The 21,473-nt window shown below is 44.0% G+C and overlaps 1 protein-coding gene across 1 annotated transcript in view; it reads right to left on the bottom strand.

Moving 5' to 3' along the window:
• Positions 1-10,855, bottom strand: part of LOC142804060 (uncharacterized) — a 57,844-nt gene extending 46,989 nt beyond the window's left edge. The window contains exons 1-3 of the mRNA XM_075890577.1: positions 10,144-10,855; positions 5,423-5,500; positions 5,169-5,349 (exon numbers count right to left, since the gene is read on the bottom strand). Of these exons, the coding sequence (XP_075746692.1) occupies positions 5,169-5,349; positions 5,423-5,500; positions 10,144-10,272 (388 nt within the window). The 5' untranslated portion in view covers positions 10,273-10,855. The remainder of the gene's footprint in view (positions 1-5,168; positions 5,350-5,422; positions 5,501-10,143) is intronic.
• Positions 10,856-21,473: the final 10,618 nt, after the last annotated feature.

Here is a 21,473-nt window from a genome sequence, read left to right as displayed (position 1 = left end):
TGAGGTTCTCTCTCGCAATATTCTTCTGTAATTTAGTGCACAGCTCAGTTATGCTTGAGAACTGGTGAAAAGAAACTCCGGGTGTATTCCCCGAGCAGGACTTGCAATACGAAACACATAAATACACCGTCACAAAGCTAATGTATATGCATGCACGTACTGCGCACCGTGAAGGTTGTACGACCGTCTTCTCAAGTCGAGAAATCACTGTCAACTGAACACTGAGAAAACAAATAACGATATGCAGCCGTGGTGGGCAAATCCCAAAATAAAGCAAGCCACGCTAGAGAGAAAGGGAAATTGATAACAACCTGCATGTAGCACTAAGCCACAAAAAAATTCATACGAATTCATTTCGAAAAAAGCTGCTCGCTTTCTGGAAAGTCGGAACATTGTCGGATTCTCTTTCTAAAGATTTTTTTTTCCACCAACTCGAAGGTTAGCAAAAACTGCTTTGCACTAGATTTTAGTTCTAGGCCAAGCGACTTGCAAGCCTAAGCAGCTGTGTTCTTGGCATTCCTCATGGACGTGACTTGCACTACAAAAGAACCCTAAAGAGCTAGAGGTCCCCGGAATACATATTTCCATGTAGTGTTAACACCTTGACAATGCACACTACTACTCTCAGGGTGTGCCGTCCGGAGGGTTTATTCTGCAGCACAAGTACTCTCTCTTTTTTTAATTCTTTCTGCCTATACACAGTTCTTTTTAACCATTAGACATACAACTCATATGTGTTTCCAAGAGCTGTCAAGAGGCAGCCCACGGCATTTAGCCCTCAATAACACTCCAAATGTATCTGTAAAAATAAGGAAATAGGAAGTAGCCAGTAAACAGAAGGCATGTTCATCATTTCTGTGAGTGACCTCCCGTAATTGTGGCCTTGTTGTCCAACGAGACCAAGGGCCAAAGGTATATGGTGCTCTCTGCTAGCACAACAGGTGCAGTGTTGTATATCACTCTCTGTGATCGTTGCTGGAGCTTTATGCCTCCTGCATTATGCCTTGTTAGACGATTCTACTGCATTTTTACTGAGTTTCAATTTGTATTATCTCGTGCACTTGCATACCTACATTATGAGGCAAGCCGTCTAATAACCATTGCTTTTTGTGTTCTTTTTTTTTTTCAACGGAGAAGATCCTCCCTCTATGCCCTACTTTTTGAAGAATTCCACTGCTCCCCCTCTTCATCGAGAACACCAATTTTGCGGTTTCACATCAAACAACACCCTTGCGCGTAGCAGGAGATGCGCCGTCAGGGTCGCAACGCCCCTACCGACGACAGGTGGCCAGTGGTGAAATATACTCAAAAGCTCTCCCATCGCTTTCTCGACTAGTGAGAATGCCGTAATAAGCGCGTGCAGGTGCAGTCTAGCCCGACAGCGTTGATACACAACTAGTTATACAGAGCTGCCACGAAGTGTACTATGGGCATGTCTCAATGTGCCCTCATGCACCTCGCAGAATGCGTAGTGAACATGGAGGAAGGAAAGCTGAGGAGAGGCCCTTGCAATGCGAGCTGCCGAGCGACAAGTGTGGCGGAAGTCATGTGCTTTTGCAGTGGGGTTGTGGGACTACAAGGGCACGCCGGCGTCTGATGTCATCTGCATCACCATTTGTATGACTGCGTTGTTGATAGCTGGCTGGAGTTCTGAATGTGCATTTGTGCATATTAATGCAGGTGTTGCATTGCAAAGATGAGTCAAAGTGTCAGAGGTCTGCAGTGAGAGCTTATCTTTACGGTTTCAAGTTTAGTTCATATTGCTTGAGATCGAAAACGGTCGTTTTCAAGGCTCGTGACAACTTTTTCGAAAATGATTGGCGCCACAGCTTCGCTGTTTTCCTTTTGCACTGTCCTTGCTCATCTCAACGAAGGAAGCCTATAACTTCGAAGACAAGAACGGCAGTGTCTACGGCTCTAACGCGAGAAGTGGCGGTGAGCCGTTCTCGTGTACGAAGGTCACCACTATCGGAAAGCAGTGCGCGGCCCACTGTTCCCACCGGAGCTTGCCAAGTCAAGAACTAGACGTACCTGATGCATAATGTGATTTATTGCTTGAATTATCGCTTTCTCTTAACGTCTTGCTCGCGGTAACATCATCTTTGGCCAAAGTTTTTTCGTTATGGCCAGTCTGCACGCTGCTGCGAGCGATACTCGTGCACAGGTATCGTATCGTGCATGGCAAAAAATTATTCAGAGGCACTTCATTAGGCCAAACAGCAAGACAAATTCAATAAACTTTCACTATTACATTATGTTACGTACCCCAAATTTACCGTATCTGCAGAAGAAAGCAGCCTGTCATGGCAATTATCCAGCCTATTCGCGTCATTGTTGTTTTGCATTCAACGAATTATTAAACACAATGTGAAAAGCTGAAACATTATTGTAGATTCACGATTTGAGCCATAATGTGGGTGGGAACGACACAGACACTCCACAAGCGAGTGTCACAGCACGTTTGCTCATTATCAGCACAAAAGTTTTGCTTTTCCAGCTCGTCTATCAGGTGGCGGCGGGGGTAGCGCCGCCTAATGCGTCCGAAATCGGCTAGCGCGACTTGCCTTCCTCATGCTGGCGCCCGTTGTGCATGCGGGAGCTGCCGTAGCATGCCCACCATTGCGAGGAGAAGGCCTCTAGACTTCCCTACTTCCGGCTTCACAAACCGTGACATAACGGCTTCTCCTAAGTTTATTTAATCTTCCATGGTAGTGAACATCAAGCGACACTAACACTGGTTTTCTTCGATTTTCGCCACGTAGCTACCTTAAAAAGTGCATGACCAGCAAAGAAGGGGACACTTCACTGAAATTTGACGCAGCGGGTAGCAGCGTTGCCAGCAATTACTTGCTGCTCCGGTTTCAGCGATGTGGTGTGCGTGGTCGAGTGCCTTCGCGAGATGGTGCTGTCAAAAGGACAGAAGCTGTCAAATGGAAAGTACGTCGATGATGTGGAAGATAGTGTTTTCCGCAGAGATAAAAAATTGTGATCTTTCAGTGTAGTGCCAAGCATTGTACGACATAAACATGCAACTGCGCTCAAATTGTGCCATCGAAGCTCGACACTGATGCAGTGTGCTCGCTGTGCGCCCACTTTTAAATAATTGATTGATTTGTGGGGTTTAACGTCCCAAAACCACCATATGATTATGAGAGACGCCGTAGTGGAGGGCTCCGGAAATTTCAACCACCTGGGGTTCTTTAACGTGCACCCAAATCTGAGCACACGGGCCTACAACATTTCCGCCTCCATCGGAAATGCAGCTGCCGCAGCCGGGAATCGAACCCGCGACCTGCGGGTCAGCAGCCGAGTACCTTAGCCACTAGACCACCGCGGCGGGGCCACTTTGAAATAAAATTAGTGACTCATGTAGCACTGAGGTAGCTTTCAGCCCAGTGACAGTTATCTAAGCAAGCACATAGGATTTACATAGTCGGTAATCACAGCTCTTGCACTTTATAACAGAAGCTGTTTCCTTACATGCTTTCATTTATGGTGTGTTTAACGGCGCGTGAACGCACCAAATGCTCGTATTGATGTCTTTAAAGAAAGAAGTCACTGGAGATAACGATAAATCGCAAAATAAATGCCCAAGGCTACTTGCACATGAAAGGCCAGTGTAAAGTGGATATCAGTGGTGTTATCAAAAATGAAAACTCATCGCAACGGTGGTGCTTCAACGCAGTCAGCTCAGTGTCATCTGCAGACTGTTCGCAAGCTTGCTCTTGGCCGTCATCTAAACACGATACTCGAGAAAAAAATGCCTTTAGAACCTAGTGGCAATTTACTTTGTGGCGGCGCAGTGTTTTGCATGCAGTATGATCAGAAATGGAACAAGCATATATCATGGTTTCTCTAGCAGTAATCTATTCGGGTGGCCTGAGCCCAAGCTGGCAACCTTGCAGGTGCTTTATCAGCAAAGTTTTTCAATGCATCCATCCATCTAGCAGTCAACCTTTAGTAACTGGTCTTGAGATGTGCCTACGACAGTCGGATATACTCCAATGTCAAGTGTCTTCTTCTTTTTCTTTCATTTTGCTACTCAAGTTAACTCTCGCATACACAGAATCGCAATTCCTTTTTTTTTTTCCTGGACATAATGAAATGTCACCTCTTGTGTTACAATCGTGGTCATGTTACAATCGATCAAACACTGTGTGTGTAATATACGGTGCGATGCTTACGAAACCCAAGTTTTCATGTCCTTTCTTTCAAAGAAAGGGAAAAAAAAAAGGTTGTGATTTTCTCCAGAGTGCCAACCCATACGCATTGGTGGAAAGTGAGGCTGAAGGGAGTCAACTATTGCTTCGTATTATTAAAATCTTCCTTTAGTTGTGGAACTCCTGTATGCAACAGTAACGACAATCTTGTAGCTTTTGGTTAGATCATAGTCCACAGCGGCATAGTTTATGTTAAAAGTCACTTGTAGTGCTTGAATGCGGAGATGTTTACAGCCAGCACACACATGCCTGTGGAAACTCCAGAACTATTGCCCGTAGGGACTGTCAAGCGGCTGCGCCAGTGCTATAGTTACCCAGCCAAGGGGACCTCTCCCCGAGTCCCCTCATTTCATATCCTAAATCCTGGAGGCCTCGAAACCTTAGACAATGATATCTACAACCACTGAAACACTCAGGTGGACATAAAAGAATTCGTCTGGGACAGCCAGCTAAATTGTGACCCCAGACAATAGGCCACTACCTCAAAGCCACAGAATAGTGAGCATCCTTTCTAGGATCGCGTACTGCACAGGTCCAAAATTGTCCCGATTGCCAACGAACTATGATTGCTGCTGCACGAGTACCTCGATTTCCCCAAGGATCCAGCCAGCTGCACTAGTCTTTATCTGGAGCTCGACAGCAAGAGCAGCAGCTCTTGAAACTCACAATAAATATTGTTCCTCCCAAGTTTACTGTGGCTCAGAGTTTTCCTTCCAAATCCATTACCTGACCCCCAAGGAAGTAAACCATGCATGGAGACATGTTGAAAACAGCCCCTAATGACAGCGGTCAGCAGATTGAAGAAAGATTGATTATTAAAGAACTAGGCTTATAGCCTAATAGCCTAACATGATGGAACATGTAGATTTACTTCTATAGAAATAATTCCTTCACTCTTGCAGCGCAACACATACATTTTTTTTAACTTACGAAAGTGCGTAGACATACCTGCAGAAATATCTTGTGACTCTGTTTGCGTAGCACTTGTTGACAGAATTTTTTTTTGATCTGCTTGTGATGCCTCTTCATGGGTTAGTAGCTGCACTTGAACAGATTTAACTGGGACATCATCCAGCTCATAAGCCGGACTCTGTGCTGCCTGGTGTACTGACTCAGCTGCCATCTCATCCTGAAACAAATCAGCTTGTGTTGTTCCGAATGACAATGCCAAAGACTACAGCCAGAAAAAGAAGCCCTCTTACGTGATCCATTTCGCTGAAATCACTTTGTCTTGGTGGGTGCCTTATGCTGGAGTCTTTAGAGAGCAGTGGCCCAAGAATCTGCAACAGTGTATGAAAGAATTGATTATTGACAAACAACAAAACAGTTACTTATGGTAACTATTCAATGAATACTTTTCAGGCATGTTTAAAAGGATGTTGTAAATCACTTATACTGTTACATAATTACTTATGTTTTCATTCCTCCATCTTCTGTTTGTAACTACAGCATTTTTGTAATTGACACCAATGTTGCCTACAAAATTGAATCTTCTATATATTTATTATGGAGTTTGACTTGGGATGGATGGTAGAATAACATTAGATACAGAATGATATATGTGTTATTCTCCTTCATTAAAGGGGCAGTGACGCCAAATCTTGAACTCAAGATGTGGCATTCATTCGATTAGCTTGGTACACAAAAGGTTTTTTTTGGCGAAGTATCATTCACGTCCGTTACGTAGAAGTTATTCTATTTCAAGAGCAAGGAGCGTCCCAAGGCACATCGACACGTTCTCGGCCATGAGATATCGACAGTATTTTGATGTGTTGAGCTAACTCCTAGGCCACACCTCATGATCCGAGTGATGATGAGCGAGCAGCATTAATGCCGACAATTTTGTGTTGTCCTTGTGGTGTTTACGTCTGGTGGCGGTACCTGGCTGCCTAGCAACGGCTCCACTTGCTTTATTTCGCTTGCTTCACACAGCGCGTTTGTGCGAGTCCAGCATTTCCTTTATGCCGCTTCGATTGATTTCTCATGTAGTCGTGATTATGAATGTGATAATATGAAGCTACGGTCATTGCAAACAACTACCACGCACACAGCGTTCGTATGTCTAAACAGCCAGCGTTGCCCAAGCGTGTGTCCCCAGCTGCCTCGTCGCTGCTCTGTCCTGCTTCGATTTCAGAATCACTGCTCAGTAAAGGAACCAATCGATAATAATTTACCAAGCTACAGATCACCGCGATGCCATATTACAAGGTGTTTTCATCGTCACTTGTGGACACTGATGACGGCGGCGACAACAATGGGGGTGGCGAAGACATGTCTATACACGTGCGTGCCGAGCAGACGAAATGTCAACCGAAGATCACATCATCATTTCATGTGGCCATGTGATAAGATGGGGTGGGACCAAGAGACGTGACCGCATGGAAGCGCTGAAAATTGGCAGGCTTTGCACCAGTTTTGAAATGCCTTTGATACTGGTGACACTAATTGATATCAGGTATAATAATTCGCCGCTCTGTGACATTATTAGTACGGAATCGATACTATGTAATTGAAAACTGCACACTGATGCGAAAAACATGACATGCACAAAGTTGGCATCACTGCTTCTTTAATATTGAAAATAAACTTGAATAGACAAGAAATCTGCTTCTCCCGAGTTAGAAATTACTGAAAAAATCCTAGCGAAAGGAAGGAGGAAGAAATGGTGAAGCATCTTCCCCTGTAAGCCCTATTTGGGGTTGTGCTCTGCCGGCGTTCAGGTCATGAGTAGTTGGCAACATATGATCGAATAGCATCTAGTGGAGTTCTAAAGTGTTTCTGCAAAGTTTTCACTAGCCGTTTGCTGCTGAAAAAGCTCTCTCGGTACGAACTTCCCTGCCTTATTCTGTTCTGCTTGCCCCCCTGCTTGCCCTCTAGCCTAATGACGAGTGGTATTTAATGGCGCAAGGGCCAATTGATAGCCAAAGAGCGCATCTTCGAAAAACTAGAGATATGACCAATGATATGATGCGTGGCTGTAAAGGGGTCTTAAAAGTCCTCGCACAAATGCGGGTAAAAAAACATGGAAGTAATCAAATCATGACAGTGACGTGAGATATGTGCAGTGAAAGTGGATGGCAAAATGTCATGATAATAAAACTATGATGTAGATGAAGCCACGACCACAATACAGAGGTCGTGCTACAGATCACCTCGAAATATGATGTGAAAGCCATGAGAATGTATTAAAACGTGAAAAGTGATAGCAGTTTAAGAAGCGGATCCTTACCGATGAGCACCCCAGGGTGTAGTGGGAGCTGCTGTCGGTAGAGCAATAAAAAGTGCTTTTTTCTTAGAGCATCTAGCTCATTGCACTGGACGAGAATGTGGAGAACCATAAGTGGTTCTTCAAATATATCACACGATGGTGGATTGCCGGTAGATAGAAGATATGAGTGTGTAGAGAGTGTATGTCCTGTTCTAAGCCTTGTTAGTGTTGCTTCTGTGTGTCGTTATTTCAATAGTGGCAGCCATTTACTTATGTGCGGCTTAATATCATGGAGTTTATTGTCTGGGTGTCTATCCTACGTGCTCTGCCAATACCTTCTGAGCTTTCGTTTTGGAAACGGTTTCAAGTCAAGTGCAGAAATTGGTATTGATGCATAGGAAGAAGTGTCTTTGGCGGAAGCAGCCATCTTGTTGGTGAAAACGTTCCCTTGTATCTCACGGTGCCCTGGCGCCCAGCAGACAACTACATGCTGTTTTGATGTGTACAGTGTGCACAGAAGTGAGTAAAGTGACACCAACACGGGGTTCTTGTCTTTTTTAGTTTTCAGTGCTTTGACCACACTTAGGGAATCTGTGTATATTACCACCTTCTTTAATTTCATCTGTGTGATGTGTTTTACGACCGCCAGTATTGCGTAAGCTTCTCCAGTGAAAATGCTTGCATCAGGATGAAGAACGCCAGCCTCGGAAAAGGATTGGCCTACCGCTGCATATGACACAGAAGAATTAGACTTTGAGGTATCGGTAAAGAACTCAGGGCATGTGTATTTATGTTGTAGTTCTAGGAAGTATGTATGTATGTGTGCAAGTCGTGCGTGTTTTGTGACTTCCACAAAAGAGACATCACAGTCTCTAAGCTGCCAATGCCACGGTGGCAGATATGCAGAAGGAGCCATCAAACTGTGTTTGGCCAGGCCCTTACACAGAGCGAATAGGGCTGCCTCAACAAAGGACGGTTCTCAAAGAAGCCAGAGCAGGACTAATCATTAATTGTGAAATCAGAGGGGTGTTGCTTGTCTGCCTTTACCTTCAGAAAGTACACAAAAGACACGTATCATCTCTGTAGGTGGAGCGACCTTTCATTCGACTCCACGTACAGGCTTTCCACGGGGCTAGTTCGAAAAGCACCCATAGAGAGGCGAATACTTAGATGGTGGACAAGGTCGAGAATCTTTAAGGCTGATGGTAGTGCCAAATGATAGATTATATCACCGTAATCTAGGCTTGAGCGTACGAGGCTTTTATATAATTTCATCAGACATTTCCTGTGACTACCCCATGTAGTGCGTGACAACACTTTAAGAATAGTCATTGTTTTTAAGCACTTTTCTCTTAAATACTTGATGTGTAGGATGAGGGTTAGTTTAGTGTCTAATATTTGTCCAAGAAACTTGTGCTCCGTCTTCACTGACAGAGGTTGACCATGCAGGTCAATGTCGGGTTCAGGATGGAGGCCTCTCTTTCGGCTAAACAAGACGCAAGAGCTCTTTTGCGCGTTGAGTATAAAACCATTTTCATCAGCCCATCGTGATACTTTGTTCAACATTAGTTGAACCTGACGTTGGCACATTGAGATGTAGCACGATTTGAAACCGATGTGTACATCATCGACATATATGCAGTAAAAAATATTACGTGGGAGAGAAAGGTGCAGGGAATTCATTTTAACTATGAAGAGTGTGCAGCTCAATACACCTCCTTGTGGCACTCCTGTTTCTTGGACAAATATTCGAGATAACACAGTGCCAACTCTGACACGGAATGTCCGGTTGGACAGGTAGCTTTAGATTATTGTCAGCATTCTGCCCCGCACACCTAAATGTGACAGGTCTCTCAATATTCCAAAGCGCCATGTTGTGTCATATGCCTTTTTCATATCGAGGAACACAGAAAGAAAAAATTCCTTATGAACAAAAGCGTCTCGAATTTGTGCTTCGATACGGACAAGGCGGTCGGTGGTGGACCGAGAAAACTGTTTTGTGTATCGACTGATCTACTAGCCAAACTGACGGCACCCCCGAGCAGCATTAGAGCATTGCAGATCTTTTCAGTGCGACAAAAAATATTCCGGATCGTTCATGGCTTTCGTAGCTTGTCATCGTCACAGTTGGCAAAAAAATAAATAAAGCAGACATTGCACGGCGAGGTGCTTTCTTCAACAGAGCAGTACAAAAATGCCTGCATGCCGCTGTTGACCTGTGTGGAGCGTGGAACCGGATGCCGGCATATTCCATCGTTCCCTGCGATTGCCCATTTTACCGGTCACCGATTATTACTTGTCCTAAGGGGACGTATACCTTTAAACTTCCCGTTTGTCACTAACCATAGCAAAGCGCTATTTTCTACCGAGATTGCTGTGCATTGCTTTCGTGCATATCAATATTTAGACCTACTTTTCTGCTTTCCTTGTATAGTTCAGTAATCACAAGTTGTGATTCGTCCCCTCAGTAATTTATTAATTCAATGTTATCAGTGAACCACAGGTTACAAATTAAGGTACTATCCATCAACTATAAATCATTGCTCTTCCGAATCTAAGGCCCTTTTTTGAAAACATCCTGTAAGGACGCGGTGAAAAGTATTGGGGAGATCATGTCTCCCTGCCTTACACTGTTCTTTACTGAGGTGCTGTCGCTTTTTTTTTTTTTTTGCAAGAACACACGCCCTCCGTAAGCTCCAATATTCAAAATCTTACCTCATCTTCTGGCCTCTTCAAGAATGCTGCTCTCGGTATCTCCGACGCATTGTTTTCATTAACAAAAACTGATGGCACCCCACCAGGCCTTAATCGAGCAGACTTTACCGGAGTTGCCATTACACGCATTAACGATAAACACTGGTTGAAGTTACTATCACGAGCCTGTTTCGAACAGTAGCTCTGGGAGACTTGAAATCACTTCCTTTCACCGTAGCAATTCACTGAGCCCTCTGTTTTTTCTCACGTTGGAAGTTGCGGCGCGGTAGACGGTTTTGATTGCAGATGCTTTTTCAGCCGTACACTGCGCAAAAGTCCGGCACGGTGACAAGATTCTCCGTCCAGTAGCAACTCCTTGACGCGTGAGCAATGAACGAGGAGCGGGCAGGTCGAGTACTCCAGGATAAGACGGGCAACTAAAGCGGCAAACCTGCACACAGTGACGGTGCGAGCATTCGTGACACGACTTCTTAACAGTCGCTCAGCATAATACCCCGATTTGCGTTTCGTACGTGGGCACTGCACAGAACACCTGGGCACTGGGCGCTGCCATCTCCACAAATTCTCTCAATCCGATGGTCTGTTCGATTCGCCTGCACCACGTGAACCCGTTCATAAGGTGCTGCATTTTGCCATTCGTTTTAAAAGGTGCAGAGAAGGTGCAGCGCTGGTTCACGATTTTCCTGCACCTTCTACGTTGACAATAGGTCCGTTCGATTCACCTGCACCGGTCGGAACCGGTTCACGACTGTGCACGCGAAGTTCAGAAATTGTGCAGCGTGAGTTCAGCGGTGCAGGCACAACACGACACCCGAAACGAATGACGATGTGCCGACAAGGTGTTGGCCTTATTTCTTTTCGGTTAATTTACACCACTCAGCAAACACCGACCTATGGCGAAACTCACATGCGGACAGTTTATGAGGTGCAAACATCTTGGCAAAACACACCGCATTTGTAGAGGCGAGTACGGCGCCTAAGCCACCTACGTCTAAGTGCTGCGTCATCTGCTCAGCGCGCCTGCACCAAGCCGGCACCGTCAGCGAAGGAGGTGCAGGAAAATTGTGAACCGGTGCTGCACCTCTTCTGCACCTTTCGAAACGACTGGCAAGGTTCAGCGGTCGTCAATGCTGCACCGCTGAAACGAATGGTAAGGTGCAGCACCTCGAGAACTGGTTCACGTGGTGCAGGCGAATCGAACGGACCTAATAAAGTTCTGCGTATCAATAAAGTTCTGCGTATCAATAAAGTTCTGCATCTACACGGAGGAAGGAAAGGTAGGACAGGGCATGCCCAACCGGCGTGCTACGTGAAAAGTGTTGAGGAGATGACATCATCACTGGGCACAATGGCGGCGTTGTTGTTGTCAATGCCTCCTAGATAGGGTTATGGTGGCTAGAATTCTAGCCACCATAATAGGGTGGCTAGAATGGGGAGGTGTGATATCTGCGGCGGCGGCCTCTTGCCCATGACCTACTACACTCCTGACCTGTTCAGATAGCGGGGTTCCTATGGGAGCGCGTGTCCCCGCTCTCGTTCAATCGCTCGCCGTAGGTGGCGCTACCTATAACCTGTTCGTCTGCTACTGTGCGGCCGGCAGGAGGGCGACGGACTGATACCATGCGTCTGCTTCTGTGACAAACTGCCTATACGTGTGATTGTTTTTTGCTGAAAAGGCTAACGTGTGCTATGTGTTACATTTTAGTAGTTAGGCTATACTGGTTGATTGACTTCTAAAGCTGTATATTTGCGTAGAAATGTCTTGCTGCATGGTTGTTTTTGCCATTCCAGCCTAAAAAAACTTCAATTTAGTATTCATAAAGCTTTTGACTAATAATGTACTCATTGGTAATAGAATATCAAACTGATTTTAGGTTGTTTAGGACGCGTCAGGTGAAACGCAGTGCCCCTGTTGAGCACTTACCTTGGACACTCGCCCTCGACAGGTGTTACACTTGTAGTCAATTGATAGAAGAGAATAATGCACATACGCCAACGGACGCATATCAAGGAGAGACACAGGAATTGAAGCTTTAACTCTTACTGTGACCTACACAACAAAAATTGTGCGTCAAATTTCGCTACGGGAGTTTGTCTGCTGGAACGGGGAGCGCTGGCCGATGCGCGTTTCTATGATTTTATATGTCCGTGCGATGAGACGATATGGTAAAGGCAGTGATGTGCCTATCGAGGGCAACACATTGCGACCCCAATAAAGTTTTTATCGTCATCATTATCATCATCTTGTCGAGCATAGTTAATAATAATAATAATAATAATAATAATAATAATAATAATAATAATAATAATAATAATAATAATAATAATAATAATAATAATGTTTTATTTTTCATCAATAGTTTGATGAAGGACAGCGGCAGGTAAAAGCTGCTCTTCGAAAGAGGCAGCTTGACATAGGCCCACAGACGCCTTTAGCACGACAGCACTGGCAAACAGTTAGCAATGTTATCTAAGCAACAATTACAAAAATATCAAGTTCAAATTCTAAAAATAAAAATAGCAACCATGATAACAATGTAGCAACTGCAAAGAAATCTTGAAAACTATACATGTGTATATCGTGCAATTGAGTTCGGGTACAGAGTAAGAAATCTATGCCAGCTTTCACATATTTATCAATTAACGTAGAAACTGTGTAGAACAACCTATCTGTGGAGTAGTTTGTTCTCGAAGTTTTTATTTTCCATGTTTCTTTATGTCATGTTTCGAACAAATTATTTGGCTGCAGTTTCGAGAGGTCGTACAAATAATGTCGACTTTCTTGAAATTGACGCCTGACCACCAATGCTAACTTAAAATCGTAGAGACGATGTAGGGGTGGTATTCCAGCCTGTTGAAACAATTCACTTCTGCGAGCATCATACGACCAGTAAAAAATTATTCTAATATACGTCTTTTGCATCAGGTACAGTTTTTGTAAGCGCGTGTTAGTCGTAGTCCTTCATACCAAGAAACAATAAGCAAGATGCCAACAGAACAGTCATTTATAAAGTAAGAATTTTACCTTGTATAGTAGAACAGTTTTGCCACTGTACACCGTGCCCTCTACGCGAGATAACTGACCCAGCACACTGTAAATGCGATCGTTTCAAAGCATATTGCTCGAAAATGTAACTCCAAGAATTTTTATACAATTTACTAACTCAATAATAGTATCGCCATACTTGAAATGTATGTTTTCATTAACAGACTTATTTTTAGGGCGGAATAGTACCGCCTTTGTTGTACTAGTGGTTATGTTTGATTGATAGCGCCCAAGGGCGACACCCGCAGTTGGGGCGCGTACACATGCTGAAAATGTGCCATTATACTCGTTTGTCAATGAAAAGCAGATCCCTCAAAGTGATATCAAGGTTTCTGCTAAAAGAATTTGGCGAGTGTATGCGTGTGATTCGAGCAATGTTACAGCACTTCAAAATGAAACAAAACACATTTGTCGCTTTACTTATGCGTGCCACAATATGCCAGTTAAAGCTGATGTTTCAAACAAAGTTTCTGCACTTTCGAAGAATATCCTACTTGCTGGCACACAGTGACGGCTTGTGTCTGCAATAAAGAAAAACATATGTACGCGTACAGAGCTGCGTGCATTTGGGTCATAGTTCAATAAAATGTGCTAGCAAGGTTCTGGGCGCGTACATGATACAATGGAGGCATGCAACTAAACTTTTAAAATCTTGCGAGATTTTGGCTTTTCGGCTATTCTCTTTCTCTTTCCTTCTTTGGCTGTTTTGTCCCGCACGTAGTTTGAGAAGAAAGGACGGCTAAATTTTTGCAACACTAGCCGCGCCATGGCTTCTCGGTGCTCGCTAGTAGCGCCTTTATGGCTGAAAAGAGGGTTCAAGGCCACTGCAGGTAGCACAGTTTGCACAAAAAGTGCCATCGGCCTCTTTTTGGAAATGGCCAATGGCGCAAATGCTTCCGCGGCCCTTTCTAGAGTGCTCACAAAGGAAAGAAATGAGATCGTTGGGTATGAAAGCCCTCCCCTGTCTAAATTAAATATCACAGCAGTAGCTGGTCCAGATGAGCTGGGAGCCTTGATTTTGCCGATGCAGTCGTCGCAAGTAATGCAATCCTCAGCTGCTTTCACCAGGAAGCCCGCTATAAGGCCAAGCGTGCTGGCCCTTATGCCTGGCTGTGGGGCACCTGTGGGAAGGTAGAAATGAAAAGTGTGCAAGAATTTTATCAGTATATAGATAAGCATGCATGATTAAACCGACACGTGTCCGTATACAAAATATGAGAAATATATATATATATATATATATATATATATATATATATATATATATATATATATATATATATATATATATATATATATATATATATATATATATATATATATATATATATATATATATGGATGTTAATGCGCTTTCAGATAACAACTGTTGCCCCACCGCGGTGGTCTAGTGGCTAAGGTACTCGGCTGCTGACCCGCAGGTCGCGGGACCGAATCCCGGCTTCGGCGGCTGCACTTTCGATGGAGGTGAAAATGCCGTAGGCCCGCGTTCTCAGATTTGGGCGCACGTTAAAGAACCCCAGGTGGTCGAAATTTCTGGAGCCCTTCACTACGGTGTCTCTCATAATAATATGGTGGTTTTGGAACGTTAAACCCCACATATCATCAAGATAACTGTTCATTCAGCCGACGTTTGCGTCGGGAGAGCCCCGTCTTTTTCAAGGTATAATAATATTTACACATTTTCCGCGTCGATTTATAGCTTGTCACGACAGGAGGGAAGAAGTCCGGAGAATAGTATAAACAACAACATAAAAAAAACTGAGGGAGAAACGTTTAAAAATAAAAAAAAATCTAGGAGAAGAAGCAAGAGAAAGACGACGGGATTAGGAAGGGACAGCATCTCAAGAGAGTAAGGCGAACGCAAACGAGCCATGCCATCATCTGTGTGCCAGTTATGACAGTGATTCAAAACCGCCGAAAATTTCTTCCCCGATTGCGGGAAAGGGACGTCGGTTAGTCGAGTTGTGTGGGCGCCTGGTGAAAGCATGTTATATTTTTAAATGTAAGCCATAGTACCTGCTTGTACCATGGACTTATCGTTACATACATACACAGTATAACTGATTGAGAAGCATGTTTTCATCTACATCGTGCACTGACGCAAACGCTGCCTCACGCGGCTTGCATGTAACACAGTAAGCAGCGCAGAGTTTATAATATATGCATAATATCGTATAGTGGGGAATTGTTGGACGGTGTGTAATAATTTTTAAATAATGTAAATCATTCCATTACACGGAATCAACGAGATATGAAAAGCGCACCACGGCAAGTCTGCAGGGCTTCTAGATGTGGCCGCATCGTCTGGGTTATAGTAGCAGATGTCGATGCCGCGCACTCGCCTGACGACCCTTGATTCTGGTTTACTAGCGAGTGCATTTCCAGAGGTTGTCCGGCTTGCTTTACTGCTGTGGAGCACGACGCCTGCCTTGCACTGGGCGATCCAAGAGGAGACGTTGTTTGCTCTGTACTGCCGCTTGGTGATGAGTGCATCATTCCCATCACGAGGACTTTCTGCAGTGATGAAAGCGCAGCACGGGCGTCTGTCTGATCGTTGCTTCCTTGAAGCTGTCTGATGGTGGAAAAAAGTGCTTCGACAGGGTCACTGGAGAATTTGGCAGTCAACACGTATAGGAAACCTGAACGGATGAGAAATTGTGTGCACTGTACTGTGGACATTGTGGTCAGTTGGAGAGCTTCGTATGTTTCAAGAGATATGAATGCCCTCTTATGTGGTGCCGCGGCTTTCCATGCTGCGAAAAAGGGCAGAAATTCCTGCTCCAGCCATATCAACCTGAAAATAAAGCAGTTTATTGTAGAAAATATGAAACCTAGCGGGATAAATGGAATGTACCTGTCATCATCTGGGGAACTGAACGGCATCCTGTTTTGGTCCCGGCTTACTACGTGGAAGGTTGTATTTCTTATGTTGTGTATGGTGAACCATTTAAATATCATTTCCATCAGCTCGATGGTTGGCAGGCAGTCTTCAAACCCGAAAATGCCAAATCTGCGGCCGTATTGTAAGAGGTATCGTAAGGCCGATGTCACCTAGAAACCAAGGAGACGCGACATATTAAAAATGATCGGAATTATTTAGAGAGAGGTTTCTAAGCTTGGACGTTCGTATACAGCAAGTGAGACGAGTTACAAGTGGCACTGCAGTCATCAATAACGTGCACTTTTAAGTGAGTTTGTGTTAGTGAACATATATTTATAGAAGCTCTAATGATACGTAATTATTGTGTGGTAAGCAATACGCGCAGGTACATTCGTTAAGAAAGGGAAATTGTATGTTCAGATAACCATGCGCTGTTAGCAGCAGCAGTAGCAGCAGCTCATGTGCATGTTTTTATGTGACCATACTGATAAATATGTTAGCAGTTATATACGTATTGAATTACATTTTCACCATTTGCTTCCGTTTGGGTTCTACAAACAAATAAACCAGAAACTAACATGAATATTCACGTATCGTTTGCGGTGAATTACTATTAAAAGGCAGTTTTTGTACTGCTTCATTTGAACGAAAAGCTGCAAAATTTTTTCTGCTTCTGCATGAACATTCACTTGACGTAATATGATGTAAAATGAGTTGTGGCGTAATATTAGCGCATAAAAGTTTGCCCGAGCGCGCCAAAGAATTTGAGAAGTATAAACGTCACTACTGATAGAAAACTGCGAGCATGATTCTAGCTCAATTAGATGTATTTTTTTGTGTAATACAGGTTGCAGGAAGCATACATAATTTACAGCTAACGAAAAGGCATTTCCTGCATGACCTGTGTGCGTCACGCATTGTGATGTCTACAAGGAATACAGAGAATCTGGGAGTGTGTGACACTAACGCTAAATGGGTTTACACCTTTTCTTATACATGCCTGTGGAGAGAACACTTCAACGGCCCTCTTCACGCTTAATTTCTCGAAGTTCGTCGGGTAAACGTGCTTCTGCGTAAGGTTCCGAACAAGCTTGAACGACGACTGTTTTTCTGTTATGTCCAGCAACTTTCTCAAATACGTGGGGCTGTAGTAATGCCCATTGTTGAACAGAACGCGTTTGGTGGACAACATCTGGTTGCGGAGATTTTTCAGGATGTGGCAGTGGTCAAAAGAAAGGAAGAGCCTCCGATTCATATCCATTGGATGTCTGCAACAACAACAAAAAAAAATGAATAAATAAATTGGAGAAAGGCGGCGTTTGCGGTGTGAATAATTAGTTGCATATACGGTTTTCTGTTTTTTACCAAAGTAATGTAAATGTTAGCCATTCGAAGGACGTGTGCGTTGTTAATTATTACCTTATTATAAAATTTCTCCACTCATGCCATGATCCTGCAGGTCTGTGTGTGTGTTTTATTGAGATTACCTACACCTTAAATCTTCCGAAACTTTAAGTATACTCACCCATTCATACAGTCGCATGCAGGTGCGCATACATTACGCAAACGCGTAACGTCAATTGATTTGTAAAGACGGGCTATTTACAGCGATTGTACTGTTGATAGCAATCTTGTTATGGACACGGCTTTCTTATATGGCAGCGCTGATTAAAAAAAAAGAAGGGGGGGGGGGGCTCTGATGCTGATACAGGCTTTTTTTTTTGTGCGACCAAGTCTTTTTTTTTTTTTTTCACTCAAACACGGCATGCATGCGCGTGCATACATTGATTGATAGATATGTGGGGTTTAACGTCCCAAAACCACCATATTATTATGAGAGACACCGTAGTGAAGGGCTCCAGAAATTTCGACCACCTGGGGTTCTTTAACGTGCACCCAAATCTGAGAACGCGGGCCTACAACATTTCCGCCTCCATCGGAAAAGCAGCAGCCGCAGCTGGGATTCGATCCATGCATACATTGAGGGCACACTGCGAATACGTATAAAAAAATATTTACACTAGGCATTGCGCACAGCTTAATGCGAGCTGAGAGCAAAAATATATACTTAGCAACTTACGGCACAACTGGCATCATACGACCATTCCCTAACATGGTGAACATCTTTTTGTTCGAAGCGTGGTTGTCAGCTACAAGTCGGACCACTTGGAATCCTGCTTCTTCGATGGACTTAATTACTTCAAGTGTTAGTTGATGCAGGTGGTCTCCTTTTACTGACTGCGTGAAATAATATCCCACGGGTAGCCTGAAAAAGATAAAAATTAGCAGTATTCTGTAGCGTCGGTGTCAGCTGGGCTTAAAATCTCACTCCGTTGGAGAGAGGAGGAGAGCCAATTGCTCATCTCGAGCGCTTGTCAAATAAGTGCACAATGCTAAAGTTGACTTGCCGGGGGAAAGGGGGGGGGGGAGCCCTCCTTAAAAAATAGAAGACGACTCCCCCTGCCCCTCCCCAGACTTTCAGCCCTGGTCGCGGAATAGCACATCATTGGTTAATTAAAGACAACGTTTTCTTTTTATATCTATAGGTGGGGTTAGTCTTTCAGTCACAGCGAAACGTATAGTGATAGACAAAGTGATGATTCACTTACGTGTAGTGCGTTGATAAGCCTACAAATACAAAGGCGAGAAGGTGTGTGGCCAGCTCGTTCTGAATGCCCACTTCTTTTTCTAGGCCTCCCATTTCGACTAGGCCATGGACTTTGTCTCCTTTTTTTTCGTACGTCAGTGCTTGCTTTAAAGACATTTCATCCACAATCAAAGAGCCCATTTTTTCCTAACAAAAAAAATGGGGGGGGGGAATTCACTGTTAACAGACATGCGTTATATATCGGCGGAGACAGTTAATTATATAAATAACCTTCTTTGTTGTTCCGTACATGACCCATAATTTAACAGAAATGATTAGGGTTTAGAGCAAACATAGCGCACTGCCGTATACTCTTAAACAATACATCTTACGTTCGAGTAATCCTTGCCACAGGTCTGGTCCCTGTTTATTCACTTTAAATCACTTTTCATTCGGCTATACTAGCATGTATTTTGATCAGTCAAACACTGCCGCGTGCGCTGCTTCCTTCGTTATTCGCGTGCATATTGTAAATAATTCTGATCGAAGTAACGTACCCGTTCGGACAAGTGTGTGCTTTCCGTGTGCAGCCTTTGCTTCATTAGCGACGAAACAACTGCTCCAGTACAGTAGCCAATGTAACGCTTCAGTGTCATGCGACTTGGAAGGGTGAGGCACCCAGACCTCCGCAACATTTCGTACCCGCAGGGTGATTTAGCTTGCCACATTATGGCCTGCCTGATGGTCACCTCTTTCCAACGGTGATTTTTCTCACGCAGGCATTGCAATTGCTCCTTCAAAAATTCAGCCTTCTTGTCGTTCTCGTCCAGCATTTCCTGATGATGAAAGGGCAGTTGAAATGCGTAAATCACGCGCAAGATAACATACTGGAAGAAAGCGGAAGTGCAGGGGAGAATGGAAGCTTGACCCGCTGAAACATCGTAGAGCAGGGAATGCCGGCGCATCCAACAATTCGACATTTACGTACTGGACTTGCCCTTGTCAAGACAAGTTTAGATGTTGTGGGAGAGTGAGCAAACGTTCACACACACGCTACTAAAGGAGGCTGTTGCTGTCCTGACAAAGAATAGTGCACCTGATTGTCGAAACCTTGCATTTGGCATCATTCCTTATTCAACAATTCATAATCGCGAGAAAAGATATGCGTTTACTCTTAAGACAATAATAGATGTTTCATGTCACCACGTGGACATTCAATTGCAGCTATGCTACATTAATGAATTGCGCAACTTCAGACTTGCGTCATGTTCAGTAACCGGCCACCGACTCACACATACGGACTAGCGGAAACTGTTCACTTACACTTTCCAAACCATTCCTTCCTTTTTGAATGCAATGCTGCTCGCTCAAGTTTATAAGGCAGACATCACATGTGCGTCAAGCGTGGCTTCCTGTACGAGCATAAACCGATCGGCCCATAGCACCAACACAACACAGCTTGCAAATTACTGTCTTTCCAGTTGTCAGTCCAATGTCCTTAATTGTTTGCGACGACAGAAATTTGAACTCGTTGTTCGCAGGATAAAGGAATAAACTCGGGGTGCGCCAATCACGCAAGGGGGTACACACCGACCTTCGTATCTTAAACACTTGCTCATGTGCGCGCTTACCCACCAACCTTCTTTTATTCCGTGTCCTTATGTCAGGCCTACACCTTCGTATGACCAGAAAGATTGCCAGCATCGGCGTACACTAAAATGTCACGTAAATTTATATGAAGAAGAAAATCTATAAACAGAGTTTCTCTCGAGCAGACATCATGACAGCGGACTTGTCATCCTTAAGGCTATAATTGTATTTCAGTCTTTCAGAAAACAAGCCTGCTTGTCGAAACGCCGGCTCGAAACAACTTTGCTAAAACTACTGATTAAGCGAGTTGGTTCATGATTATTTTCAGTGTTTGTGTGTGTGTAAACAGCGATTAAAGAATGGGAACAACCCCTGTTCACAGGTTTTTTACTGCAAGCTTCCATCCTCCCCTTTCTGACGTTTCTTACAAAAAAGTATAGGGACACTAAGTTAATAGACTGATAAATGAGTACCTGATAATTCTCTATCGTTCCTGTTCCGATCATACGACTATTAGAACAGAAAAAATTAAGACTAGGTTTAATGTTCTGAGTTTGGCGAACAATCTTCGACACGTGCACGTCGCTTTATGTTGCGTCGCTCCTTGTGTACTTGGCCGCATTGGCTGAGAACATTTCTTTGAAACTTGCTACTTCAGACCTTGCATCTACTAACACAGCAGTCTTAGACATTACCTGAGGCCGTCAAAGTATGACGTCACTGCTAGCCGATGCGCGAGAACTTAAGGGTAGCATCGCCACCTTTACAATCTCTTATAGTTTCGAGAATTCCTTCGCTCACCGGACGTCCTCTCGTAGTACGGGTGATGTTGATAGAATTGACTTACTCCTAAATTGTTATTATGTTCAGAGTCATTTAAAATTAAGTGCGAATATAAAAGGATTAATATAACATTCGTCCACTGACGTAACTGCGTACCTGCAGCGTTAGAGCGCCATTCGCCTCGGCGAGGGCTTTCATCTCGAAAAAATCTTTCTTTAGCTTCTCTAGCTGTGAATGCAAATTACTGTTCATTTCTTTCAGCCTGCTGCACTTCCGCCGCAACGTCTTAGTTGCCGCGACCAGGGAGCGCATCTTCTTCAAACCGATCGACGTTTGCGACGTCATGGAGCGCCGCACTGGCCTCTTCTGGTGTTCCCCTTGTATAACTGAACTACAGTCCTCCATGTTGTCCTGACTTGATGGAAAATGCAACCACTCGG

The sequence above is a fragment of the Rhipicephalus microplus genome, chromosome 3 (genome assembly GCF_043290135.1).
Source record: "Rhipicephalus microplus isolate Deutch F79 chromosome 3, USDA_Rmic, whole genome shotgun sequence".
NCBI lineage: Eukaryota > Metazoa > Arthropoda > Arachnida > Ixodida > Ixodidae > Rhipicephalus > Rhipicephalus microplus.
This window is presented reverse-complemented; position numbering and strand designations above follow the sequence as displayed.